We start from the raw sequence: 27,500 nt of genomic DNA, 5'->3' as shown, positions 1-27,500 counted from the left end.
TGTTCACACGCCCCACTAGGCCCAGCGTCGTGCACAGATGCTCAATTGATTAGCGGATTAGAATTAGTCATCTGCACCGATTGGCCACACGTGTGTGCTTTATATGCAGCTGACTGCACCTTCTGTCTGTCTGTCAGCTTGTCAGTCTCTCAGTATGGCTTTGTTTGTAGTCTTCCTGCTATTTAGTTTAGTGTATAGACTCCATGGTTTTATAACAGTGGTTCTCAAACTTTTTAAATTTCAAGGACCACCATTTGGATGCATGATTAGGCCACATACTCCCATACCCCTGAGAGTGTACAAAATGGAACCAAATGGACCTCTACGGGTGCATTTGGCTCCATTTGTACACTCTCTCAGAGTCACAGACCGGTAAAGGTGCATTCGGTTCTTTAGTTCAATCATTTAGACCCCATTTTGAGAACTGGACCCCATGTTAATACTTATTGGTTTGTTGTGCTCTGTGACAGTGGAGTGGAGTTTTGCCACATCATGCAACCATACAAGGTACACACCATTAAATGTAGACAGTCACAGGAACATTGATGGTGACTTGTTTCTTTGATTAGTGTAGATAGTTACTAGTGTAAGGGTTTGTCAAATTGTCATACAGGCTTACTACACCAATTTCAGAAGAAAAAACAATAAAACCAACCAATAAAAAACAGTATTTCTTGGCAGGACAGAAACATATCCCTCAAATTTGAAGTTGAATTTAAATAAATTATACACAGCTGTTAAAGCATGTGGAACGTCGGCCAACAGTGTGTTGGCAGCGATGTGCCATTATAAGCACATGAATGGGAACCTGTGAATGAAACACAAAGTGGCAGTGTTATGACTAGCACTGTTTGGATATTGATAAAGGTGGAACCATGGAATACATAGTTCGGCTTTGTTAACACACTAAAAACTTTTTTAGAATGACTGTGGTTCACTCACTCTGTTATTGTGGTCATCTGAAATGGACATAGGATGTTTGGTAGAACGCTGCGTACTCCATGTGTCCATGATAATTATTGTCAATCATCTTTTGTCATTGTCTCCACCAGGCCGAAGGCATAGGGAGAGAGTATGTTTTGCACTCCGTCCGTCCGTCCGTCCGTCCGTCCGTCTGTCTGTGTGTGTGTGTCCGTCCGTCTGTGTACAGCTAATCTCCGGCACCGTTAACCCGGTCGATGCCAAATTTTGCACACACACTCCCTGGATGCCAACGATGAACCTCTGCCCAAAATCTTCCAGAACGGCCTGTTATAGCGCCACCAGGAGGCCGCCTTTTGAAAAAAAACATTTTTTATATTACTCCTCCAGATTCTGTCCAAAAATCCCGCAAATCGTTACACACTATCTCTATAGTCATGTGTTCAAGACGGATCTGTCCGATATTTCATATTTCATCCTAATTGGCTAACATTGGCTTTCACAGTAGGTAGGATTGGCCCGTTTTGAACAAAAAGCCTCAAATCGTGAACGCAGCATGCAATTTACGTGAAATCTTTCACAGACTTTCCGACTAGGCTGAGGAATATATCCAACCCTTTTCACATTGGCCTGGTATGGGTACAGGCTTTAGTTCCGACATACTATTGATCCGAAACCTCAAACCCCTAACCTAACCATAACCGCAAGCACAGAGCAGCGCATGTTGGACCCTCGCATTTTCGCATCGCATCGCATGTTATCGCTCATCGGACCTTTGGTGTGTCGGATCTGCGTGTGCACCCCTCTCTGGTGCCACAGACATTGATTGGTCTCCAATGTACTCATGTTACACAAGTGACAATGATGATGTACTAGTATTATCTGCAACACAATTTGACATCAATAGAAAATTAAGCTAAATATAAGGGAACAATAAAAAGAGAACAATTGAATTCAGTTAACACCTTGGATGTCCAAGCCGGAGTTCTCCGTCCAAGTTCAAGGTCACGGCCAAGTGCCCAAGCCGGAGATTGATAAACAAGACGGAGATTAATGAAAACAAAACCGTTCGCATCGCTCTAGAGCCTTGGAGCGCTTGTTGCCCGATCCGGTGTCAAAAAGTGACACGTCATCGAAAATCTCCCCTGCCTGTTTAGCTGACGAAAACGAAAATCGAAAAACGAAAAACGAAAATAACTCCCGATCTAAATCATCACGTCTAATTCTGAAAAAAAGATCCTGTGTTAGACGGCGCTCAGCGATAGATTTATTATTACCTCCCGTTGTTGTCGGCGCTCAGCGATAGATTTATTATTACCTCCCGTTGTTGTCGATCGACTCTAGAGTGGTGTGGCTATTGTTAGCTGCTACACAGACATGCACACCAGCTTCCGGTGCGCCGGTAAAAGTGGTCCGTGCGCTACAAATGATGGGCACCCTGGATGAAATGGATGAAATAGTTCCGGGCTTCTAAGGTGTTAATAGTCAACGATCTGGTGGTGGTGTGTACAATGTTATGGAAAGGTTTCATATGTGCATCTTAAGACATTTAACAACATCAAAGCTGTGTTCCCATTCTCGTTTGGAAGGGCGTTCCACAGCTGTGGTAGAAAGGCAGCAGGAGGTTTGGTGACCCAGAGCTTTTAGTTTCCTGCAGGGTTGTTGAAGGTATGTGGAGCCAACAAAACCCAGTTTATATTAACCACAATAACCTTGGCATCCCTACTTTGGGTTTGTCGTGACCACCAAAAGAACAGGCTAGTCCTATCATGCTTACTTTGCTTTGTTGTATACGGCGGAGGTCACGCGGTGAAAATACCTGATCTACAAGCTCACAACACATCACAATGCACATGATATATGACACATCGTTGGGACCTTACAGCCCACACAGTGGTATGACGAAGTATAAATCAGGCTGAAGTGGGTTCACTCATGCACTGAGCCAGAGGCAGGAGCTGAACCGTGAACTGCTTTATAGGTGAGAGTTTTTAAATCAATACCAGAGCAAACAGGAAGCCGGAGGAGATTTGAGAGTACAGGTCAGGAGTGATTGAGAGTTGAGAGTTGGAAGGGGAGTGAATGTAAGGATTTAACCCATTAAGACCTGAGGCTGATTCTACTAATAGTTCTAGTTTCTATGTCGGTGGTTCTCAAACCTTTTAATGTTAAGGACCCCCGAAATTAAATGTATTTGGCCAACGACCCGCATCTCAAAATATGTTGTTGTTTCTTGTAGATCGGCTATTTTCAGTACTGTGTTTTCTAATTTATGGAATTTCTTTGATTATTCTTTTGTTTGTTCATGAAATTACTAAACAAATCATTGAATTTGTTTTTAATTCATGAAAAAGTTTGGGTTTTTTGGGAATGTATTTTTCTTAAATAATTAAAAACAAAATATAGGATCAAGTAAAAGGACCCATAAAAATGTGACGAACAAATGGCTCCCGACCCAGTGTTACAGTACGACTGAAACATCGTTCCATTAATAAAACCTCTCTTGAACGTGCAAGTGACAGTGTGCGGGTATAATCTGTCTGTTACCTCTCACCTATACACACCTGCTTGTAGTAACAAGCAGTAACTCGGCGTGCGGAAGTCCGATCCTTTTTCACTAGTATTTCCCCACAGCACGACACCATCGCGTGACAAATTACAAAATAGGGCTCAAGTGCTTAACATTGTTCTTGTGGGAGCTCTCTGCATGCTGCAGTAAAGACCACGGGGCGGGCTGAGATTCATTACACCCTTCCTGCGCCTTGCGTCGCATCTCTGCCACTTCATCCATCCACATGCACGCATGCACGTGCGCTAATCCTGACCAACACTCCTTATGGCTCTGTCTTCACAAATCTCATTTATGTTCTCTCTCTCTCTCTATCTCTCTATCTCTCTCTCTCTCTCTCTCTCTCTCTCTCTCTCTCTCCGCAAACATCTTATTTCATCCTATCTGATTGCTCCTCCCTCCCTCTCTCTTTATTCCTTGCTTGCTTGCCTTCCTTTCTAAACTAATAGGGTAGAGAATGGCCTGAGTGGGCCATTTCAGAGGAGGGAATCAACTGCTTCAGTGCGTGCTGAGGCTATTACCGTATACTGTTATATGTGCAGCTGAATTGCACAGCGTGTGTGTGTGTGTGTGTGTGTGTGTGTGTGTGTGTGTGTGTGTGTGTGTGTGTGTGTGTGTGTGTGTGTGTGTGTGTGTGTGTGTGTGTGTGTGTGTGTGTGTGTGTGTGTGTGTGTGTGTGTGTGTGTGTGTGTGTGTGTGTGTGTGTGTGTGTGTGTGTGTGTGTGTGTGTGTTTGAGAGAGAGACGCGTTCTGCTTTAATGAGCTATTGTTTGGTGGAGTCGCCACTTGAGGGGAGTCTGCCGCTCGACTGACCCCTGACCTGACAATACCGCGCAAAACCCAATTAGCCATGCCTCATCACTCTGTGTGTGTGTGTGTGTGGCGTGCCTGTGTGCACACGCTTATCCTTGTATATCTCTCTACTCACTCTCTCTTCCACTCAACCGTTTTTTGCTCTCTTCACCTTTTTCTTTCTTTGGTGGGTAATTGTTCTAACTCAGCTGTAGTCAGATAAACTCAACATTTCCTGGAAGAGAGACACACAAGGCTTTATCACAGAGCAAAACCCTACGTTTTCGATTGGGTCTGACCGATGGGCTATATTGCTGGGTTGTCCAGGTATCATGGACGCCGGGCAACTAGGCTGCTAATGCAGCCTGACGGCGTGTCGCGGGTTCGACTCCCGATCCCGACGACCTTTGCTGTGTGTCTTCCCCCATCTCACTCTCCCCATTTCCTGTCAGACTACAGGAAAAGAGATCCCTAGACTTTACACTTTATCAATTTGAGGCAGAAAAAGCCCAAATAATATATATTTAAAAACAAAACAAAAAAGGCATTTCTCTGTTGATGGACTATACTGGAAAACCTGTGTGTGTGTGTGTGTGTGTGTGTGTGTGTGTGTGTGTGTGTGTGTGTGTGTGTGTGTGTGTGTGTGTGTGTGTGTGTGTGTGTGTGTGTGTGTGTGTGTGTGTGTGTGTGTGTGTGTGTGTGTCAGATTCTTTGTGTGCATTTAATACAGCCACTCTTCTACCTCTTTATATATTGTTTAAGGACGCGGTGTGTTATGTTGGACTGGTGTGATTGGATGTGGTCCAGTCACAACAACAAATGGACCAATAAGGGTCCATTTGGTTCCATTTGTACACTGTCCGAATTGAATGGACACAGAGAACTGTCCTACGTTCCTATTGGTGTGTAATTGTGTATGTGGGTCACACCTCTCTCTCTGTGTCTCTCTCTCTCTGTCTCCCCTACAGTGCTGGCCCTCCTTGTCCACTGTCTGTCAGAGTAATTCTCACACACATCAAGGGAGCGATTGTAGACCTCCCACCATGACCCCACTCCCTCCATCCCTCCTCCTGTCCGTCCGTTGTGCCTCCCAACCTCCCTCCCGCCATTCCTCCATCCCTTCATTCCTCCCTGCATCCATCCATCCCTCCATCCATCCATCCATCCATCTCTCCCTCGATCCATCTCTCCCTGCCTTCCTCTCTTTTGTTGTGCCCTCTCTCTCTCTCTCTCTCTCTCTCTCTCTCTCTCTCTCTCTCTCTCTCTCTCTCTCTCTCTCTCTCTCTGCTGTGCTTTGTGCAAGGCAAAACCATGGACACTTGATTCAACAGGACAGACAAGGTCAAACTGTAGTCCCACCCTTAACTACAGCGAACATGACACCGCATGCACGCACGCACGCACGCACGCACGCACGCACGCACGCACGCACGCACGCACGCACGCACGCACGCACGCACGCACGCACGGACACACACAGACACACACGCACGGACACACACAGACACACACAGACACACACAGACATGCACGCACACAGACACGCACACACACACACACACACACACACACACACACACACACACACACACACACACAGTATCGCATACACATACACACAAACACATTAGCACACAATACACAAACAGGGCTCATTTTCCACCACTGTCCGCCTCGTGGGAAGAGTCAGTGACATCATCCCTGCTCTGTCTTGCTGTCAGTCAAAGTAAACGGTGAGGTCACAGACACTAGCTCCTCCTACCATGAGTCTCCTGACCACCGGTTTTAACAGCAGCATAGAGATCCTCAAAGAGCTTAGACTAGCGGGGTTTCAGCCCAATAAGGACCCCTTCGCTGAGAGAGATATGAAGCAGGGACAGCCAATACATATTGTCTAAAATTGTGTTGCAGATTAAACCTTTTCATAGATATCTTCAGAGACTTTGACAGCATTGTCATCAGCGTATGTTGGATGTTATAATGTGCATGTCTTTTCAGACATTTAACCACTTAAACCGTCAATAGAGGATATGCGCATGCATAAAGTGAGTGGCAAAGTGAGTTTAACGTTGCTTAATGCAATCAGATAGGACTTTTCTGCTTGGATGCATCTCCACCATGAAACACCATGATTCAGTAGGCTGCATTCTGCTTCTCAGTTTTAACCCGCCACGTAGTCAGTTGACAACAGCAGGGACGTGCAAAGAGTGCTAGAGAGGCATGGGCTGAAATCCTGTAAGAGGGCACTTTTGGACAACGCGTCGCACTGCGACACATTGAGAGCTTCTAGATCAGCTATTTCCGGGGCGCAACCCAGCACTCTTTAGCTAGTGGAGATGCGGTGTACCGTCATGGATTTCTAAACAAATCTGTTCAACGTAAAATTCCAAGTTCAGGAGACAGGGCACTTGTTTTCCAGACGGGTAAAAGGCCAGGGGCTGAAGCTCCCTTTGATGTCTATGTGTGCACGTCCCTGGACAACACTTACTACAGGGGGCCACATTTGCGATGGTAGGAACTTAAAAATATTTGCCGAAAAGTGCTGATCTATAGGAGCCAAGGGTCAAGTTACGTCTGAAAATACACATTAACATAAATCCAACACACTGAAGCAAGTCTATGAAGCTACAGTATCTGTGAAAAAGTTTAACCTGCAACACAATTTTATACAACAAGACCTGTGCCCGTCGGCCACCAGCCTACTACGGAACGATGAAAGTTGGGAACCTAATATGCAATACCCGTTGTCATAGCACCCGTTTTAAGCGTCTGTCTGTGTCCCTTTTGTGCCCATATATGGAGATCTCTGTATCTGTGTCTGTGTCTGTTCTGGACAACCATGCATCCGACCGGGCACTACACTCCGTGTGGTGGTGTGGAAATTTGAAGTAGGTGGGCTGAACGGTTCTCAAGTTACCTGGCTGGAATACAGACGTACAGATGTACACACACAGTGCATTTATTGTAAGATATGATATGTTAGTAGGGGGTCCCTGTTTCATCACTCTCTCTCAGCTAAGGGCGCCTTGGACTGAAAAACGTTGAAACATTGTTCTAGATGAAAAGGACCTCCAGGTTTGTCACCGGGCATAAATGAGCTCATCATAGTTGCGTGTTGTTGAAGAGTGGTGCTAGTATCCAAGTTGTAGCAGTCTTAACTGTCCACATTACTGCTTTCAGGGATTGGCCAAACTGCCCGCTGTGGTTTAATAAAAATGCCCTGTCATTGGCTAAACCTCCTGCTGGATCCAATCAGCTGCTCTGCTGGAGATGGGAACTGTTGTTGTGTCAGTGTGTGTGTGTGTGTGTGTGTGTGTGGGGGGGGGGGGGGGGGGGGGGGGACTGCAGCAAGAAACTGTCACTTTAGTGTGTGTGTGTGTGTGTGTGTGTGTGTTGTTGTGTTGTGTGCGTGCTTGCATCTCTCATTCTCCTAACGCCACACACACACACACACACACACACACACACACGCGTGTGCATAGTTATTTACACTTGTCCTTTCCATTTTAACTCGCAAATTGCTTCCACAACTCCAGATGTCCTGATGTGTTGGGATGAGAGCTTTAGATGTGCTTTAGACCTGTCACAATTATTACATAATCGCCTGGTCGCAATTATTTGACATAATTGCAATTATTATTCCAATTATGTACCTCTCCTATATATTTATGTGTTTTCTTTTTTGTAAATTAACGGCCTACTTATATCATACTACAGCGTCACATAACGTGTCGCGATGTGACGCCCTTGTGAGCTTGTAGATCTGCTATTTCCACTATTTAAAACAAAACGTCCAAGGATAACATTTTGAAATATGGCCATAGTAATTTTCTTTTTATTGATATAATATTGATATTATACGTGTTATTTACAAAGCCCAAAATAAACAAAAAATATGAAAATATTCAAATTCAGTCAAAAGTAGCAGATCCACAAGTTCAAAACGTGAGACGCGTTTCGAGCTTGTCGATCTGCTGCTTTTGATGCTTTTCTGTGTGATCAAGTAGGGTTAGGGTTAAGATAAGGATATAAGAGGTTAGGGTTAAGATAAGGATACAAGAGGTTTCTGCCCGACAGCAACCTCTTATACAAAAACACAATGAAATTGTTAATTGCAGTTATTTGTATGACAACCAGTGGCGTGCACAGATAGACACTAGGGGGTGCTAGAGCACCCCCTGCCCTTTTGGCAATGTGCCCTTTTGAAAAAAAAAGAAAAAAAAACTTTTTTTTTTCTTCTTTTTTTTTGATTTTTCAAAAATAGCAGACCTACAAGTTCATAGCGCGCCACTCGGTGGCGCGCTATGAGCTTGTAGATCTGCTATTTTTCAATAGCTAAAGCATAACATAATGATAACACCAAAAGGGGTTCCCGCCCAAAATGGATTAAGGCAACCGGCCGGTTCCACGCGCTGCACAAGGTGCCCTTTTTTAACTTGAGCACCTGCCCCTCTAAATGTCTGTGCACGCCACTGATGACAACCATCAATTAAAATGTGTCATGATGGTGACAACCGTACTGATGTGTCTCTGTATCTATCTGTCTTCTCATGATGGTGACAACCGTACTGATGTGTCTCTGTATCTATCTGTCTTCTCATGATGGTGACAACCGTACTGATGTGTCTCTGTATCTATCTGTCTTCTCATGATGGTGACAACCGTACTGATGTGTCTCTGTATCTATCTGTCTTCTCATGATGGTGACAACCGTACTGATGTGTCTCTGTATCTATCTGTCTTCTCATGATGGTGACAACCGTACTGATGTGTCTCTGTATCTATCTGTCTTCTCATGATGGTGACAACCGTACTGATGTGTCTCTGTATCTATCTGTCTTCATGCAGGGACCTGAACGCCAACAACCTGACAGTCATTACAAAGACCGACTTCTCTGCTTTCAAGCACCTGCGAGTCCTGTGAGTCTCCCACACACACACACACACACACACACACACACACACACACACACACACACACACACACACACACACACACACACACACACACACACACACACACACACACACACACACACACACATACACTCTTCCACACCACACTGCGGTCCGTGGTGGGTCACCAGTTCATCTTCATCATTATTACATGTATAAGTGAAGAATGGCTATTTTGATAGGAGTTAACCTTATACCTACAGTATACTACAGTAAAGGAATTCTGGACCAAGTGACAGACCACATCATACCTGGCAATACAAATGTTCTTCAATAGGGGTCCCAGAGATAAAGAGGAGAATTATATCAAATGGGGGTCCGTGGCCTAATCAAATTGAGGAAAGGAAGTTGAGAATTACTGCAGTTATCTAACTCTGAGAGGCAGCGAACACATTGAATCAAATGGTCTTATTTATTTGGTTCCATTTGTAGACTCAAATGTAAATTCAGGATTTTATTGTGCACCCACTGTTGTATACTCTGGTTCACATCACGAATTTAACAGACGTTTTAAGATGATAATCTATCATTCTGTCCCCCTAGTTAGTTGAAAATGAAATGAAAATGGCACTGGGGAAGCCATGAAGTGCCTCATCTCCTCCTGTAATGACATGCGTAGAATGTCATTACAAAAATAGCTCAACGGATCAAGTATCAAAACAGTTATCAAAATCAAAGGTCTCCGTAGTACTCGCAGCATGATAACACCATAATATTATGCGTGGTTCATTCATTTCACAAGGGGCTCTGTGAGCACGCAACTGTTTGAAATGGAAAACAAGACCGCATTGGTGGGGGAAATCACAGAGCAATCTGTTCCAGCATCCTGCCACGTTATTAGAAAACAGTCAACCAATATGTTTGCGGTGGAAGTTGGACAAAACGTGTCTTATTATCACAAGTCACTCTGTTGACAAAGCAGGAAGCTTTTCGTTCTAAAGTCGACTGTCTTCCGCGCCGTCTGCCTCGGTATACTCTGGTGTGGGATTGTGGGAATGGAGTGTGTGACAGTGGTGAAACCCAGAGGGTACGTTCTTGACTCACCCCTGATATGTGAGCCTGATGGTATGGTGTCAGTGTCAGTCACATTACAACAGGAAGGGGGGGCTTTGACCTTTTGACCTGGAAACACAATGGTCCCAGTGGCTAGTGTTGGTTTCCTGTGTTATGAGCATGGGATTTGGACTGTGCAATGTGTCTGTGATAGACATACACTGTGTGAATGGATGACATGCTAGGAACTAATGGCATGTCTTTAGCCCTGCTTAAGACTATTAGCATTCCACTTGGAGCCTGGGGCACGTTGCTGTCAGGAAGAGATTTAGTGTTACACCAGTAGATTAGGACGTGCTTGTCACGTCTAAACAAATTGTCTACGGATTCCTTTTGAACAATATCTCAATCTATCTATTAGGCCTGGGCGACAAAAATATATCCAAACCCATATTTAGAACCAATAACCCAACTAATCTTGCTCATAGGTTAAACACATTCACTGCCATTGAGGGAGATCTCTGCCAATGAATGCTATACTGTATATCAGCGAATCGATATATATATTCCACCAAATTGATTAATCTGATGAACCACTTACCCCTGTAACTGGATACGCCCGTATTATTATGTATACTTCATTGTACAATGGTCGCATACAGAAATTGTGAAAATTGTCCTACCAAAAAAAGAGTGTTAATTAGTGGTAATCGGGGCGCCCGCTGGCCAAGTGGTCCAGGCTCATGCCACATATAGGCTTTGGCCTGACAGCGCGTTGCGTGTTCGAGTCCCGTTCATCACTTGATACTATCAATAAAGTCAGAAAAGCCAAAAACAAATCTTTAAAAATAATAATCGAGGCAAACGTTTGAAATAATCGTGATATTGATTTGAAGTCATATTTCCCAGCCCTATTGTGCATACCATTGATTGTTTTTCTTTCTCTCTCTCGCACCATACAGTCATCTGATGGAAAACCAAATCAGTAATATTGAGAGAGGAGCCTTTGATGACCTGAAGGACCTGGAGAGACTGTGAGAGCGCACACGCACGCACGCACGCACGCACGCACACACACACACACACACACACACACACACACACACACACACACACACACTCTCACACACACACAATCTCTCATGCACACACACGCCGCAAGAGCATACACACACATGCTGAAATATCGACACACACACACATATAGTAACTATAGTTGTCAGGAACAGTTAATTGAGCAGAATGTCAGAACTTTAAGCATCGTTTCTCTGTGTGATTGATCTTCCAGGCGCCTGAACAAAAACCGTCTCACTCAGCTGCCAGAGCTGATGTTTCAGAAGAATGAAGCCCTGTCTCGACTGTAAGTGTTGCACTTTGACGATCCTATAACACACACAGAAACTCATGCTTATGTAGTGATTTGCACAGAGCGGGAATCAAACCCCAGTCTCCCACTGGACCGCCGCTCAACCTACCATGCATGCCAATAGAGCTAAGCATGGTTGGCAGAGTTGTGGCCGGGTCTGGGGCACTATGTCAGTGGTTCCCAAACTTTTTCAGTTCAAGGACCCCCAAATTGACACTAATTAGCCCCTTGGCCCAAATGTTGAGTTGGCTTTGTCCGTGGCATAAACGTCTTTAAATACAGTAAATACTTTTTGAAAACTCTATGGGGAAAATTAATGGGGAATTCTCTTCCGGGGCCCTCATCGTTCTGAAAGGGGCGGGACTACGACGCTCTATAGAGTTGAGCTGGAGTGGCAGAGCTGTTGTGGCCGAGTCTCGTCTGGGGCACTACACTACACACACACACACACACCATTTGTTTATGTTCATTTCTCCCTACCTGAACAGCTGACTATCCCTCCAAGTGTCATTAATTCCTTCAGGATATAAACTGTTACTACGTGGGTGTTACGCACCTTCGTCTAGGGTGAAGGAACATAACATAATTCAAGAGGAGACAGGGTTGAAAAAAGAACTTAGTTTATTGTTGTAGCTCTTTTTCCGTTTAGCAGAGACAAAGTTTACATTTCTTGTTCTTTGGTTCACATTTTCACAACTGTATAGTATTGGCTTCAAGGTGCAGGTTCTATTCTAAGGAAAACGGCTCTAACTGGAAATCAAAAGTTTACCCCTAACTTAGGCCCTAACCAAGAGTTAAACAAAAATACAATTCTAAATCCCTAACTAACCTAACTAACCAAAATTACAATAAATCAGGGAAAAGAAAACTACCTGGCACCCCTACATGGTGGAGTAGGACCCGGGCTTTACATACAGATAAATAGTAATTTACAGACTGAATAGTAACAATTATTATATATATATATATATGAGTGAAGATATATATATATTAAATAACGAAATAACTGGGCAACAAAACCAAACAAAAATAGATCTAAGGCAACTTACGGCAAAACTGAACGAATGAATAAAGAACAAACTAAACAAAACAAAAGGCAGGCGAACGAGCGAAGGACAGAGGGATCGAGTCTCTGCTGCTAGATATGCTGTCGTCCTCCGATGCAGTCCAAGTTCAACTGAGCTTTTATAGAGCGACAGGAAGAGTGCTCAGCCAACAGGAAACTGGTGTTCTCGGGGAGAGCGAATAAGGAAGGGAGGGGCAGGTCCAGTCAGGGACCTGTCACTCACAGCCATGTCTGTATTCATCCATATGAGATCTGTAGCCAACAGTCTCATCGTCTCATTCATTATTAGGGAACAAAAGAAACACAGCTTATAATATGCCTTATATAATACAATATATAGTAGATTTCCAACTTATAATTATTATCCCAGTTTAATAGTCACCATAAATAATAATTATACTTAAACAAATATAATCAAATCACAACAGGACCGTGGTCCGTAACAGTGGGCAACAATATGAAAATGAATTCCTTCATAATGACTGGAATCACTGACGTTGAAAATTGTCAGGTATTATTTTTCCTGGACACAGACTATACACATGATGACTATACACATGACTATACACATGCAGACTATACACATGACTATACACATGCAGACTATACACATGATGACTATACACATGCAGACTATACACATGACTATACACATGCAGACTATACACATGATGACTATACACATGCAGACTATACACATGATGACTATACACATGACTATACACATGATGACTATACACATGACTATACACATGCAGACTATACACATGATGACTATACACATGACTATACACATGCAGACTATACACATGATGACTATACACATGCAGACTATACACATGACTATACACATGCAGACTATACACATGACTATACACATGATGACTATACACATGCAGACTATACACATGACTATACACATGATGACTATACACATGCAGACTATACACATGACTATACACATGATGACTATACACATGATGACTATACACATGATGACTATACACATGATGACTATACACATGATGACTATACACATGCAGACTATACACATGCAGACTATACACATGATGACTATACACATGCAGACTATACACATGCAGACTATACACATGATGACTATACACATGATGACTATACACATGATGACTATACACATGCAGACTATACACATGATGACTATACACATGCAGCCTATACACATGCAGACTATACACATGATGACTATACACATGCAGCCTATACACATGCAGACTATACACATGATGACTATACACATGCAGACTATACACATGCAGACTATACACATGATGACTATACACATGCAGACTATACACATGCAGACTATACACATGCAGACTATACACATGATGACTATACACATGATGACTATACACATGATGACATCATTCACATCCCACTGGCCGTTACTATGTGAATTAATGTCACTGTGACACACACACACACACACACACACACACACACACACACACACACACACATACACACACACACACACACACACAGACACACACACACACACACACACACACACACACACACACACACACACACACACACACACACACACACACACACACACACACACACACACACACACACACACACAGAGATCACCAGCCAAAAACCTTCTGTTGAATGTGTGAGGATTGACTACGGCTCCCGTGCTACTGCCTGGATACGCTAGGAAACGGATACACAAACACAGAGAGAGAGAGAGAGAGAGAGACAGAGAGAGAGACCGAGAGAGAGAGAGAAAGAGAAAGAGAAAGCAAAACAAACAGCGTTTTTTAATTATCAGTTCCCTCCAATTGATCCTTTTGTGACAGGTGTGTGTGTGTGTGTGTGTGTGTGTGTGTGTGTGTGTGTGTGTGTGTGTGTGTGTGTGTGTGTGTGTGTGTGTGTGTGTGTGTGTGTGTGTGTGTGTGTGTGTGTGTGTGTGTGTGTGTGTGTGTGTGTGTGTACTGTGTGCGTGCTTGCGCTTAAAATGGATTAGAGCGGAAGGTGCAGACAGAAAGAAAGTCTCTCTCTCTCTCCTCTGTACATCATCCTGCCACAGAGATGGAGGAGACAGTGGATTACAGCCATGAAAATACAACTCATTACTGCAGCTGTGTGTGTGCGCGTGTGTGTGGTTTTTAGAGAGGGAGAAAGAGAAAGAAAAATGAGTGAGGGAAAGATGATGAAAACGTGTGTGTGTGTGTGTGTGTGTGTGTGTGTGTGTGTGTGTGTGTGTGTGTGTGTGTGTGTGTGTGTGTGTGTGTGTGTGTGTGTGTGTGTGTGCGTGCGCGGTGTGCGCGTTAACTTGTTTGCTGGTTTGTTTTTTGGCCAATTTCACACCTTGGCTCCCATCAGGGAGTGTCCAGATGGAGTTGGCACGTTCAATCAATCAGCGCGCGCACACACACACACACACACACACACACACACACACACATACGCACACATACGCACACATACGCACACATACGCACAGTTTGTGTCCATTAGCACCCCCTTCAGAAGGAGTGATTTTTCTCCTGCTGTGTTGATGGGCTTAATAATGCCCTCTGTCCCCTAGGGATTGCCTCTGAAACACACACACGCACACGCACACACACACACACACACACACACACACACACACACACACACACACACACACACACACACACACACACACACACCGGTACCACAGTCTCTGTGTATCTCACTAATGCACACATGCTCGCCGTTACGCACACACAGACACACTTCCCTTTCTGCTAGAAGGTTCCCTCTCCCACACACCAGGGGTCCCATCTGTGTTGCTTTTCATCATGTGTGAGCCGTCATGGGCTCTATCCAACCCCCCCCCCCCCCCCCCCCCCCCCTCCATCACTCCTCTTTTTGCACATGTTCTCTCCATCATCCCCACCTCTCTCCCTCCGTCTCTGCCTCAGCTTCTTTCTCGTTTAATGCTCCCTTTCACATTCTCTCCATCACTCTTTTCCACTCTTTCTTCTCTCTCCCCCTCTCTCTCTGCCCATGTCCTGCCTTTCCCATTAAAATTGGCACGTTTTGTTCTCTTGTCATAATTGCGCTCTCTTTGGCTTAGAGCTTGGTGATATATCAATGTGATGTCTATATGAAGCGACGTATCGTCTGGGACTTTAATTGTAATCGTAATATTGTGACCTTGCTTAAATGTTAGTAAGAGAGACAGATCGGGTCTTTAAGGACAACTTTGATTTTTTTCAACCAAGCTTCATGTTTTAGGAGGTTGTCATAGAGAAAGTAAAAGATGATATTTTTGACAGGGGGGCAGGGGCATTCGGACATGGGGCTAAATACATATTTTTTACGAAATATAATGGCGATTTATTTTTTATTATTTGCTATAGTCCTATAGAGTGTCGCAGTCCCGCCTCCTACCCGGACCCAGGAAATGAAATCCAATGCATTATTCTCATAGACATTTCGTAAAGTATTTATTTAAAGACGGTTACGCCGCGGACAAAGCCAACTCGAGTCGTGACAACTCATGACAACACAAACAATATTTTGGACCAAACAAATAATTAGAAAGAAGAAAAACAACAAAAAAAGTGTTGTAACCTGCCGTTTTTTTCTTCTTTCTAATTATTTGTTTGGTCCAAAATATTGTTTGTATTGTCATGAGTTGTCACGACTCGAGTTGGCTTTGTCCGCGGCGTAACCGTCTTTAAATAAATACTTTACGAAATGTCTATGAGAATAATGCATTGGATTTCATTTCCTGGGTCCGGGTAGGAGGCGGGACTGCGACACTCTATAGACTCCAGGAAATTACATCTGGACACAAATGATCACAGGATCTACTGAATGTGAAGGTAGTACTGGGGGGATGCCATACTGTGTGTCCTACGACACACAGTATCAATATGTCAGTTTGTCATCGCACCCTTTACATTCAATAGACCCTGTGATCTTTTGTGGCCAGATGTAATTTTATGAGGTCTAGTAGGACTATAGTAAAAAATAAATATCAAATTTTGTGAAAAAAAAGAAAAAAAAAAGAAGCCCCATGTTCGAATTCCCCCGCCCCATCAAAAATAGCTAAAATCGTTAAAACGAAAGAAAGCAGCAAATGAAAAATAATTGACCCTCATCTTTTACTTTCTCTAATAACAACCTAAAACATGAACCTTGAAAAAAAAACTATAGTTGTCCTTTAACCACTTAAACCCCAGCATCCGTCACAATGTGAAGCTTTCCCCACAGTAACAGAAAACAGAACATACACTAACTACTAGCATAGAGCCAGACTCCACTCAGCCAAATGGGGGGTTAAGGTGTCATTGCTGTGAAGTGATATCATTTTCGGAGTCTGTTTTAATGCGAGGGAAATGAACAACAAAATGTCACTATCAGCTCAGTCCGACTTTGGTATAGTGTAGTAAATAATTACCAGCAGCTATAGTGTTTTCTCTGTCGCCTACCGCCCCCAACGCACGCCTACCGTCCCCGACGTCGCCTACCGTCCCCGACGCACGGCCAAAAACAACAGATTTACAACTTCGTGACATGTCGTGTTTTCTATCTATCTATCTCTATCTATCTATCTATCTATCTATCTATCTATCTATCTATCTATCCATCCATCCATCCATCCATCCATCCATCCATCCATCCATCCATCCATCCATCCATCCATCCATCCATCCATCCATCCATCCATCCATCCATCCATCCATCCATCCATCCATCCATCCATCCATCTATCTGGCCTAGCTGATCTCTCTCACTCTGTCATCAAGCTCCTTCCCATAACTTTCTTTCACTCCTTCTCTCTTCCTGATCCCCCCCCCCCCCCCCCTCTCTCTCTCTCTCTCTCTCTCTCTCTCTCTCTCTCCCTACCACTCTCTCCCTCCTGTCTATCATGTCTTTTGTTGGCTCCTTGCGGTTGCATCCACGCCCAGAAACAGTCTTTTGTCTGTGTTGACGACACGCCAGAGGCTGTGTGTGTGTGTGTGTGTGTGTGTGTGTGTGTGTGTGTGTGTGTGTGTGTGTGTGTGTGTGTGTGTGTGTGTGTGTGTGTGTGTGTGTGTGTGTGTGTGTGTGTGTGTGTGTGTGTGTGTGTGTGTGTGTGTGTGTGTGTGTGTGTGTGTTTGCGCACGTGTGCGCGCACGCACGCGTGTGTGAATGATTCCCAGGGGCTTCCTTTCTCCCCGGAACCACATTATGGGCCTGGGGAGCCTGGGGATTATGGGTGCACAGAAAACACACACACACACACACACACACACACACACACACACACACACACACACACACACACACACACACACACACACCTTGACCTGGAGGTGAACCTGTCTTTGTGTCATTTATACTCTGTGGTTATCCTCAGCAGGTGTGCTGCAGTGCTGACTGTGGATGGATGGGATTTAGTGTGAAGCCCCCACAATGCAATGCAACACAACACAGTACACCACCATCACACAATGCAACACAACACAGTACACCACCATCACACAATGCAACACAACACAACACAGTACACCACCATCACACAATGCAACACAACACAACACAGTACACCACCATCACACAATGCAACACAACACAGTACACCACCATCACACAATGCAACACAACACAACACAACACACCACCATCACACAATGCAACACAACACAACACAGTACACCACCATCACACAATGCAACACAACACAACACAGTACACCACCATCACACAATGCAACACAACACAACACAGTACACCACCATCACACAATGCAACACAACACAACACAATACACCACCATCACACAATGCAACACAACACAACACAGTACACCACCATCACACAATGCAACACAACACAACACAGTACACCACCATCACACAATGCAACACAACACAACACAGTACACCACCATCACACAATGCAACACAACACAACACAGTACACCACCATCACACAATGCAACACAACACAACACACCACCATCACACAATGCAACACAACACAACACAACACAACACAACACAACACACCACCATCACACAATGCAACACAACACAACACAACACACCACCATCACACAATGCAACACAACACAACACAACACACCACCATCACACAATGCAACACAACACAACACAACACACCACCATCACACAATGCAACACAACACAACACAGTACACCACCATCACGGCAGCAATTTTCCATAAACCGAGCTCAGTTCTGCTCAACGAGGGAGGGTGTGTTTAAATGTAAAAATAATTACGCCATGTCACGTTAAAAGTTCATGAAATCAGCTTGTGTCATTGCGGTCGGGGGGAAACCTCTTATCTCTATATTTTGTAAATGAATGGCATAAAACAGTGTCTCATAAAAGTAGCAAAAATAGGTCAAAACACGTCGCGTCAGTGTATCACGGCGTGTTTTCAGCTTGTAGATCTGCTATTTTTGCTATACTTTTGGATTTGAAATCCTGTGAAGGTTAACAGTTTTGGTCATATGAGGTTTACAGCCCACAGTGTGAGCAGCACCCTCTGCTCGGGGCTCCACTGCTCTACATAATTGGCTGTCTCCTCTCTCAGGATCACACTGTCTCCTCTCTCAGGATCACACTGGGATATTTGCATGGAATTGATAATGACTTACTAAAGGATTTTCCATGTTGACAGCCCGTTCCTGCATGTCAGCAGCAGGTCATGGTTTATGCACGCTCTCTCCCTATACATACGTGCAAGACTTCATCATTCAGTAATCCTCCTGAACACAGCATCGCCTTTTCTTCCAAAAAGTATTGTGTATGTGTGTGCAAGCACTGCCACACGTCTCTAACCAGGTGCCGTCTTAACTCTGACAGTATTCAATAACGGGTCCATTTGGTTCCATTTCTATACTGACAATGTTACAGACTTTGGAGAGAATACCGGTGTTCACTTCAGGAGAGATGTTTCCATTGTGTATTCAATACATGAAAAATTCAACAAGGTGTCATAGCAGTGACAGTAATGTGCTCACAACTCTAGTGTGTGTGTGTGTGTGTGTGTGTGTGTGTGTGTGTGTGTGTGTGTGTGTGTGTGTGTGTGTGTGTGTGTGTGTGTGTGTGTGTGTGTGTGTGTGTGTGTGTGTGTGTGTGTGTGTGCGCGGGGGTGTGTGCGTGCCACTCCTCGCGCGTCAATCACTCCATTTCACATACTTAAACACTGTTGTCGTTCGCTTCATTATTTATTTAGTGACGTGCACGTGTGTCCCAGTGTCATTTGCGCATGGCTAATTAACAGTTGTGTGAACTATCGTGGTGCGCAGGCAGGGTGATGATGACAGCTTTCGACTCGTGCGTGGCACGCCCGTTTAGAGACTAATCGGAGTGTGACCACACCGCTTGGCGCGTTTATTTATTGGGAGTGAAGGGAGGCAATGGGGTGTAGTACACTGTGTGTGTGCGTGCGTGCGTGCGTGCGTGCGTGCGTGCGTGCGTGCGTGCGTGCGTGCGTGCATGCGTGCGTGCGTTCAAGATGTTTATTAAGATTGTTATTTAGTATTATAATGTCCCTAACGTGCATTTGTTAGAAATAGTTACTGATATGCAATGTGTGCGTGTATGCATAATTGCTTATACATGTACATAGAGTGTGTGTGTGTGTGTGTGTGTGTGTGTGTGTGTGTGTGTGTGTGTGTGTGTGTGTGTGTGTGTGTGTGTGTGTGTGTGTGTGTGTGTGTGTGCGCGCACTGCACTCTTATGCGAGATAATTACTCTCTGCAGTATGAACTGAATTAATGAATATTTCCAAGACGGAAGATTGCTTTTTCATGATGCTCATGCACATAAAGAGTGTTATAATTGTTTTCACACTGCAACGGTGTTGCTCCGTCACACATCGCATCGAAAATACCAGACCTACAAGCCTACACTACAGTGCTTATATGCACCGCGCCATGATGATGAGGTCTGATATTTTTGTTGCGCGGCAATTTCACACCCCATGGAGACTTTTGGAGATGTTTTTTGGTCGCATTCCTGAACAAATGCTTATTAGTATTAATTTGGTGACCGTCATCAATAGGGTTGTCCTGATCTAATCACGTGATCGGAAATCGGGGCCGATCACGTCATTTTATCGGAATCGGATCGGGAGCAAAAAAAGGTTATGGGGACATCCCTATCCCATCCATCCATCCCTATCCCCATCCCATCGGGACATCCCTATCCCATCCATCCATCCCTACCCCCATCCCATCGGGACATCCCTATCCCATCCATCCATCCCTATCCCATCCATCCATCCCTATCCCCATCCCATCGGGACATCCCTATCCCCATCCCATCGGGACATCCCTATCCCATCCATCCATCCCTATCCCATCCATCCATCCCTATCCCCATCCCATCGGGACATCCCTATCCCATCCATCCATCCCTACCCCCATCCCATCGGAACATCCCTATCCCATCCATCCATCCCTATCCCATCCATCCATCCCTATCCCCATCCCATCGGGACATCCCTATCCCATCCATCCATCCCTATCCCATCCATCCATCCCTACCCCCATCCCATCGGGACATCCCTATCCCATCCATCCATCCCTATCCCCATCCATCCATCCCTATCCCCATCCCATCGGGACATCCCTATCCCATCCATCCATCCCTATCCCATCCATCCATCCCTATCCCATCCATCCATCCCTATCCCCATCCATCCATCCCTATCCCCATCCCATCGGGACATCCCTATCCCATCCATCCATCCCTATCCCCATCCCATCGGGACATCCCTATCCCATCCATCCATCCCTATCCCCATCCCATCGGGACATCCCTATCCCATCCATCCATCCCTACCCCCATCCCATCGGGACATCCCTATCCCATCCATCCATCCCTATCCCCATCCATCCATCCCTATCCCCATCCCATCGGGACATCCCTATCCCATCCATCCATCCCTATCCCCATCCCATCGGGACATCATCATATTAGACTGGATATTGTCTGTGGTTTTGGATATTGTGATATGGCATAAGTGTTCTATAAAAATACAAATATCAGATCGGGAAAAATCGGTATCAGCAAATACTCAAAATCAAATGATCGGAATCGGGAGCAAAAGAACGTGATCGGGACATCCCTAGTCATCAATGATTGGCTTAGGAATGCGACTTCAGGCTTCATGGGGTGTGTAATTAACAAAAAAGAAAAAGCATCATTTTCGGAGTGAACTACTCCTTTTAAAGTGTGTCGTGGTTAGCAGACCAGTGTAGCATGCAGAGCTGTACACGTGTGCACGTGCACATGCACATGCTGGCTATGCACATGCGCAGCATGGGTCCATCCTGTGCACCACTGGCACACACGCATGTGGGAGGAAAATCTCCCCTCTCCCCCTCTCCTCCCAAATTGTACTTTTCATAATGCTGAGAGAGAGCGTGGGACTTCCCTGCTGCGTATGATAATAGCATCACCCTGGAAAACATGTCATAAGATAGGACACTGTGGTGAGTGGGGTATAACCACCATCCCAAATACTCCCCCAACCATGACAATGCTGTTACACAACCCTGTGTGTGTGTGTGTGTGTGTGTGTGTGTGTGTGTGTGTGTGTGTGTGTGTGTGTGTGTGTGTGTGTGTGTGTGTGTGTGTGTGTGTGTGTGTGTGTGTGTGTGTGTGTGTGTGTGTGTGTGCGTGCGTGCGTGCGTGCGTGCGTGCGTGCGTGCGTGCGTGCGTGCGTGCGTGCGTGCGTGCGTGCGTGCGTGCGTGCGTGCGTGCGTGCGTGCGTGCGTGCGTGCGTGCGTGCGTGCGTGCGTGCGTGCGTGCGTGCGTGCGTGCGTGCGTGCGTGCGTGCGTGCGTGCGTGCGTGCGTGCGTGCGTGCGTGCGTGCGTGCGTGCGTGCTGCGGTATAAGGTCAAGGCAGGAACCCGACACCTCTTGTCATGTCCGTCCAAAGTAAGCGAGCAGGGAGACCACCGAACCTCGTGCTCCACTTCACAACACAAGGAGTGGGAAAAACCCTTTGACTGGGGAGCACACACACACACACACACACACACACACACAGACACTCCTTCCACTAAAATCTGTGATTATCAGCACCTCTGCTTGCCATTTCCTTTGAGGGGTTTCCAATTTCTCAAGACACTGCAAGTGTTTCCTGTTTTCTTTTTTTTTGTAACATCCATTCTGAGAAAGACGGGACAATACGATTGTTCAGAATTGTGAGCAAATTAGTAAATTATGACTCATATAGTATACACACATTACTGAGTAAAATGCACTTCATTATGACTCATATAGTATACACACATTACTGTGTAAACTGCACTTCATTATGACTCATATAGTATACACACATTACTGAGTAAAATGCACTTCATTATGACTCATATAGTATACACACATTACTGTGTAAACTGCACTTCATTATGACTCATATAGTATACACACATTACTGAGTAAACTGCACTTCATTATGACTCATATAGTATACACACATTACTGAGTAAACTGCACTTCATTATGACTCATATAGTATACACACATTACTGAGTAAACTGCACTTCATTATGACTCATATAGTATACACACATTACTGTGCAAATATTACCATATTTCTGTTGGAGACAAAAATCTATTTTTACACATTCAGAGCCAAATTGATGCATTTTGTAGCACAGTGTTGCCTCACAACTAAGGTCCCTGTGTCCCCTATACCCTCACAAAAACAGTAATGCTGGTCTCTATACTGCCTCCCCCTGGTCAACCGGGGTGTTGATGATGGAGGGGAAAGGAACTGGTTAGAATAACGTGTCTCTTCCACGCTCTACCGTAGGCAAAGAAAATGCATGGGATTTCTACTCGAATCATGACCCATACATTTTGGGTCCCTCGACCCACTGTATGGGAAACAGAGTAACGGATTATATGATGAACATTATTGATTTAGGAGGTGACTGCATTAACCTGACTCCGCCAGATGGGGCAGCAGACAGTACACAAAACGGGATCAAGGCAGCACTGTGTATGGCTTGATCCCGCCTCTAGCTGCTGCTGATTGGCCAGGCCGTTTTGTGCCCGGGCATCAAGTCTGCCTGAGAGTTCCCAGATGGGAGCAGGAGGGGGGAACCCAGTGTACTCTCTGCTGCCCCATCTGGCGGAGTCAGGTTATGACTGCATGGCCTTTCCTCTCTAGTGCAGGGGTGGCCTTAACTCTCTAGTGCAGGGGTGGCCTTAACTCTCTAGTGCAGGGGTGGCCTTAACTCTCTAGTGCAGGGGTGGCCTTTCCTCTCTAGTGCAGGGGTCTTCAATGTGTTTCAGTCCAAGGACCCTATATCTGACTGCATGGCCTTTCCTCTCTAGTGCAGGGGTCTTCAATGTGTTTCAGTCCAAGGACCCTATATCTGACTGCATGGCCTTTCCTCTCTAGTGCAGGGGTCTTCAATGTGTTTCAGTCCAAGGACCCTGTATCTGACTGCATGGCCTTTCCTCTCTAGTGCAGGGGTCTTCAATGTGTTTCAGTCCAAGGACCCTGTATCTGAGAGAGAGGTGGAAAAAAATGTCTTCGCTGAAAAATGGCAGATCTACAAACTCACAACAGCGCCTCGCAGCCAGCGCTCTAGTGTCACCCTTCAGTGCAATATGTGTAATTGGGTGTAAAAGTGCAGCTACAGTATACATATAGCTCTTGTTCAGCTATAAGCCCCCCGGTGCTTTCTGTGGCTGTTGGGGAGTGGAAAGAAGAGGCATGGGAGATGAGAGGCGATGAAGGAGCTATCCAGAGGTTAAAGAAGAGGCATGGGAGACGAGAGGCGATGAAGGAGCTATCCAGAGGTTAAAGAAGAGGCATGGGAGATGAGAGGCGATGAAGGAGCTATCCAGAGGTTAAAGAAGAGGCATGGGAGATGAGAGGCGACGAAGGAGCTATCCAGAGGTTAAAGAAGAGGCATGGGAGACGAGAGGCGACGAAGGAGCTATCCAGAGGTTAAAGAAGAGGCATGGGAGACGAGAGGCGACGAAGGAGCTATCCAGAGGTTAAAGAAGAGGCATGGGAGACGAGAGGCGATGAAGGAGCTATCCAGAGGTTAAAGAAGAGGCATGGGAGACGAGAGGCGACGAAGGAGCTATCCAGAGGTTAAAGAAGAGGCATGGGAGACGAGAGGCGATGAAGGAGCTATCCAGAGGTTAAAGAAGAGGCATGGGAGACGAGAGGCGATGAAGGAGCTATCCAGAGGTTAAAGAAGAGGCATGGGAGACGAGAGGCGATGAAGGAGCTATCCAGAGGTTAAAGAAGAGGCATGGGAGACGAGAGGCGATGAAGGAGCTATCCAGAGGTTAAAGAAGAGGCATGGGAGATGAGAGGCGATGAAGGAGCTATCCAGAGGTTAAAGTCAGCAAGGGATGCCTTTGTTCCGTATCCTCCTGTCCTGATGACTCACAGAGCTTAGCAGGAACATGCAGAGAGAGAGGGAGAGAGAGAGAGGGAGAGGGGGAGTGAGAGAGAGAGAGAGAGAGAGGGAGAGAGACGAGAAAAAGTGAGACAGAAAAAAAGATTCACAGAAATAGAGAATCAGAAGGAGAGATAAACCAAGGGGAGGGAGAGATTGTGTGTGTGTGTGTGTGTGTGTGTGTGTGTGTGTGTGTGTGTGTGTGTGTGTGTGTGTGTGTGTGTGTGTGTGTGTGTGTGTGTGTGTGTGTGTGTGTGTGTGTGTGTGTGTGTGTGTGTGTGGCAGAAGTGAGAGAGAGAGACCACAGGAATGACCTATGATGGTATTTGCCTCTTAACGTTGGCTACGTTTGTCCTGTTGCCATGGCTACAGCCTTTCTCCACACCATCAGGTCACGACCCTTCCCAGGGTTCAGTCGCCTGTGTGTGTGTGTGTGTGTGTGTGTGTGTGTGTGTGTGTGTGTGTGTGTGTGTGTGTGTGTGTGTGTGTGTCAGTGTGTCATGCATCTTTGCTGGTTGTGTATTTTTACACATCATGGTTTCATTGTTTTGTATATTTGCTTTTTTTGTTTGATGTGTGTGTGATTTTGCTGCCATTCTTGTGTGTGTGTGCGTGTGCGTGTGCGTGTGTGTGTGTGTGCGTGCGTGTGCGTGCGCGTGCGTGTGTGTGGTCAATACATGACGTGCCTCAATTGCCCCGCATTAATGTGCATGCATTTCGCCGTTGTGTGTGAGGGTAATCCTTTGCATATGTGTGTGCGTGGCCCTTTGAACGTGTGTGTGTTTTCCCCTCCATCCTGCTGTGTTTTACCCGTCAGTCAAACTGCAGCCCTGTGGTAAAGGCACAACATGCACATACACATGCACTACACATACACATACAGAGAAACAGGGGGTATGGATGGAGGAGTGTGTATACTGTTCTGTATAAGAAACCCAATAACCAGCTCTATCTTGAATAGAGAGTAGTGATCCGAGCACATAATGGAGGAAATGGCGTAAAGTCAAGGTACTTTTTTACAAAAAGGTTAAAATGCCAAAATGTTTCGACTGAGATGTCTTCATGCCCTGATGAAGACCGTTATTGAAGACCATTATTTATTTTTTATTTTTTATAAAGTATATTTATTGGTTTTAACAAAATTAAGGGCAATAAACACAGACATTACACAACAAGAACATAATACCAAACAAGAAAAGAAAAGAAAAAAAAGAAAAAACAGCTCAGGCACAACACTATTGTAAATAAAAAGATGAAATATACAAAGACATGGCAAGAACAATGAACCATAATGGCAATAAGTGGCTATTGATAGAAGACCATTCTTTTTTGTGTGCTCGGATGGCTCCTCTCTTTTCAAGTTGGATTCCCTTTGATCCTAGAAGCACCAGCTTTAGCTTTTTAAACTCAACTTTTATGTCCAGTAGTCGGTCTCTCTTTCACTTAACAAGCTCTATCTATCTACATCAGTTTCCCAATCTGTTGGTCGGGACCCATGTTTTGGTCGAGGACCAATTCGTACCTTGGGTTGCGACTCAAGTAAATATCCCTTGTCGCCAATTAAAAGCAATTCCAAGATTTTTCAAAAGAAATTCATAAATACAATTATTAAAGAATCAAATAATTCCCATAAATTCACAAAAACAAATCTGCTATTTTCACGAGTCGACATCTAATTTCCCTTGAGCTAAAAATCACAAGCTAAAAATCACACCATGTGTGAACTGAGCAGTGCAGGCTGCTCAACAACACCAGCTGTTCATACTCCAGACAGACAGACAGACAGACAGACAGACAGACAGACAGACGCAGCCAGTCATTGGAGCGGTTAGGCACCGCTCAAAAATCTATCTACAGTATGTAATGTAATGTATCTATGTATCTGTCTGTCACACTGAAGAGTATGTGTCAGTTAGGAGGAGGGTGTGGTATAGGGGCCACAGAGTGTAAAGTATATTGTGCCAGAGATCCAGAGCCAGCCGAGCAGGGTGTGTATACTGTACGTGTGCATGTGTTTAAAGTGTTGAGTGAGTGAGTGACTGACTGACATGTTTGTGTATTCAAGTGCGTGCGTTTGATCTCATACATGTTACCTGATGAATACCACTTGTCAGACCTATCATGACATAATAGTGACATCTTGGGGTGTGTGTGTGTGTGTGTGTGTGTGTGTGTGTGTGTGTGTGTGTGTGTGTGTGTGTGTGTGTGTGTGTGTGTGTGTGTGTGTGTGTGTGTGTGTGTGTGTGTGTGTGTGTGTGTGTGTGTGTGTGTGTGCGCGCACAACTGTGCATGTGTGTGTGAATGTGTGTGAGCACAGGTCATGGCGTGGTCACTCTCGGACCGGCGGTCTTGGGGTTGACTGCGTATTGACCGCAGCATGTCCCTGGAATCATCGTCTCGCTTTAGTCC

General features: G+C 45.1%; 1 protein-coding gene across 1 annotated transcript in view; it reads left to right on the top strand.

The window, feature by feature from the left end:
* Nucleotides 1-27,500, top strand: part of LOC306921289 (slit homolog 1 protein-like) — a gene marked incomplete at its 5' end in the record, with an annotated part of 96,443 nt that overhangs the window by 8,291 nt on the left and 60,652 nt on the right. Inside the window, 3 exons of the mRNA XM_079498398.1 lie at nucleotides 9,131-9,202; nucleotides 11,194-11,265; nucleotides 11,520-11,591. Coding sequence (XP_079354524.1) covers nucleotides 9,131-9,202; nucleotides 11,194-11,265; nucleotides 11,520-11,591 — 216 coding nt within the window. The remainder of the gene's footprint in view (nucleotides 1-9,130; nucleotides 9,203-11,193; nucleotides 11,266-11,519; nucleotides 11,592-27,500) is intronic.

The sequence above is a fragment of the Electrona antarctica genome, assembly GCF_951216825.1.
Source record: "Electrona antarctica genome assembly, chromosome: 4".
In the NCBI taxonomy this organism is placed as follows: domain Eukaryota; kingdom Metazoa; phylum Chordata; class Actinopteri; order Myctophiformes; family Myctophidae; genus Electrona; species Electrona antarctica.
The sequence above is the reverse complement of the archived record's forward strand: the minus strand, read 5'-3'. Positions and strand labels throughout refer to the sequence as shown.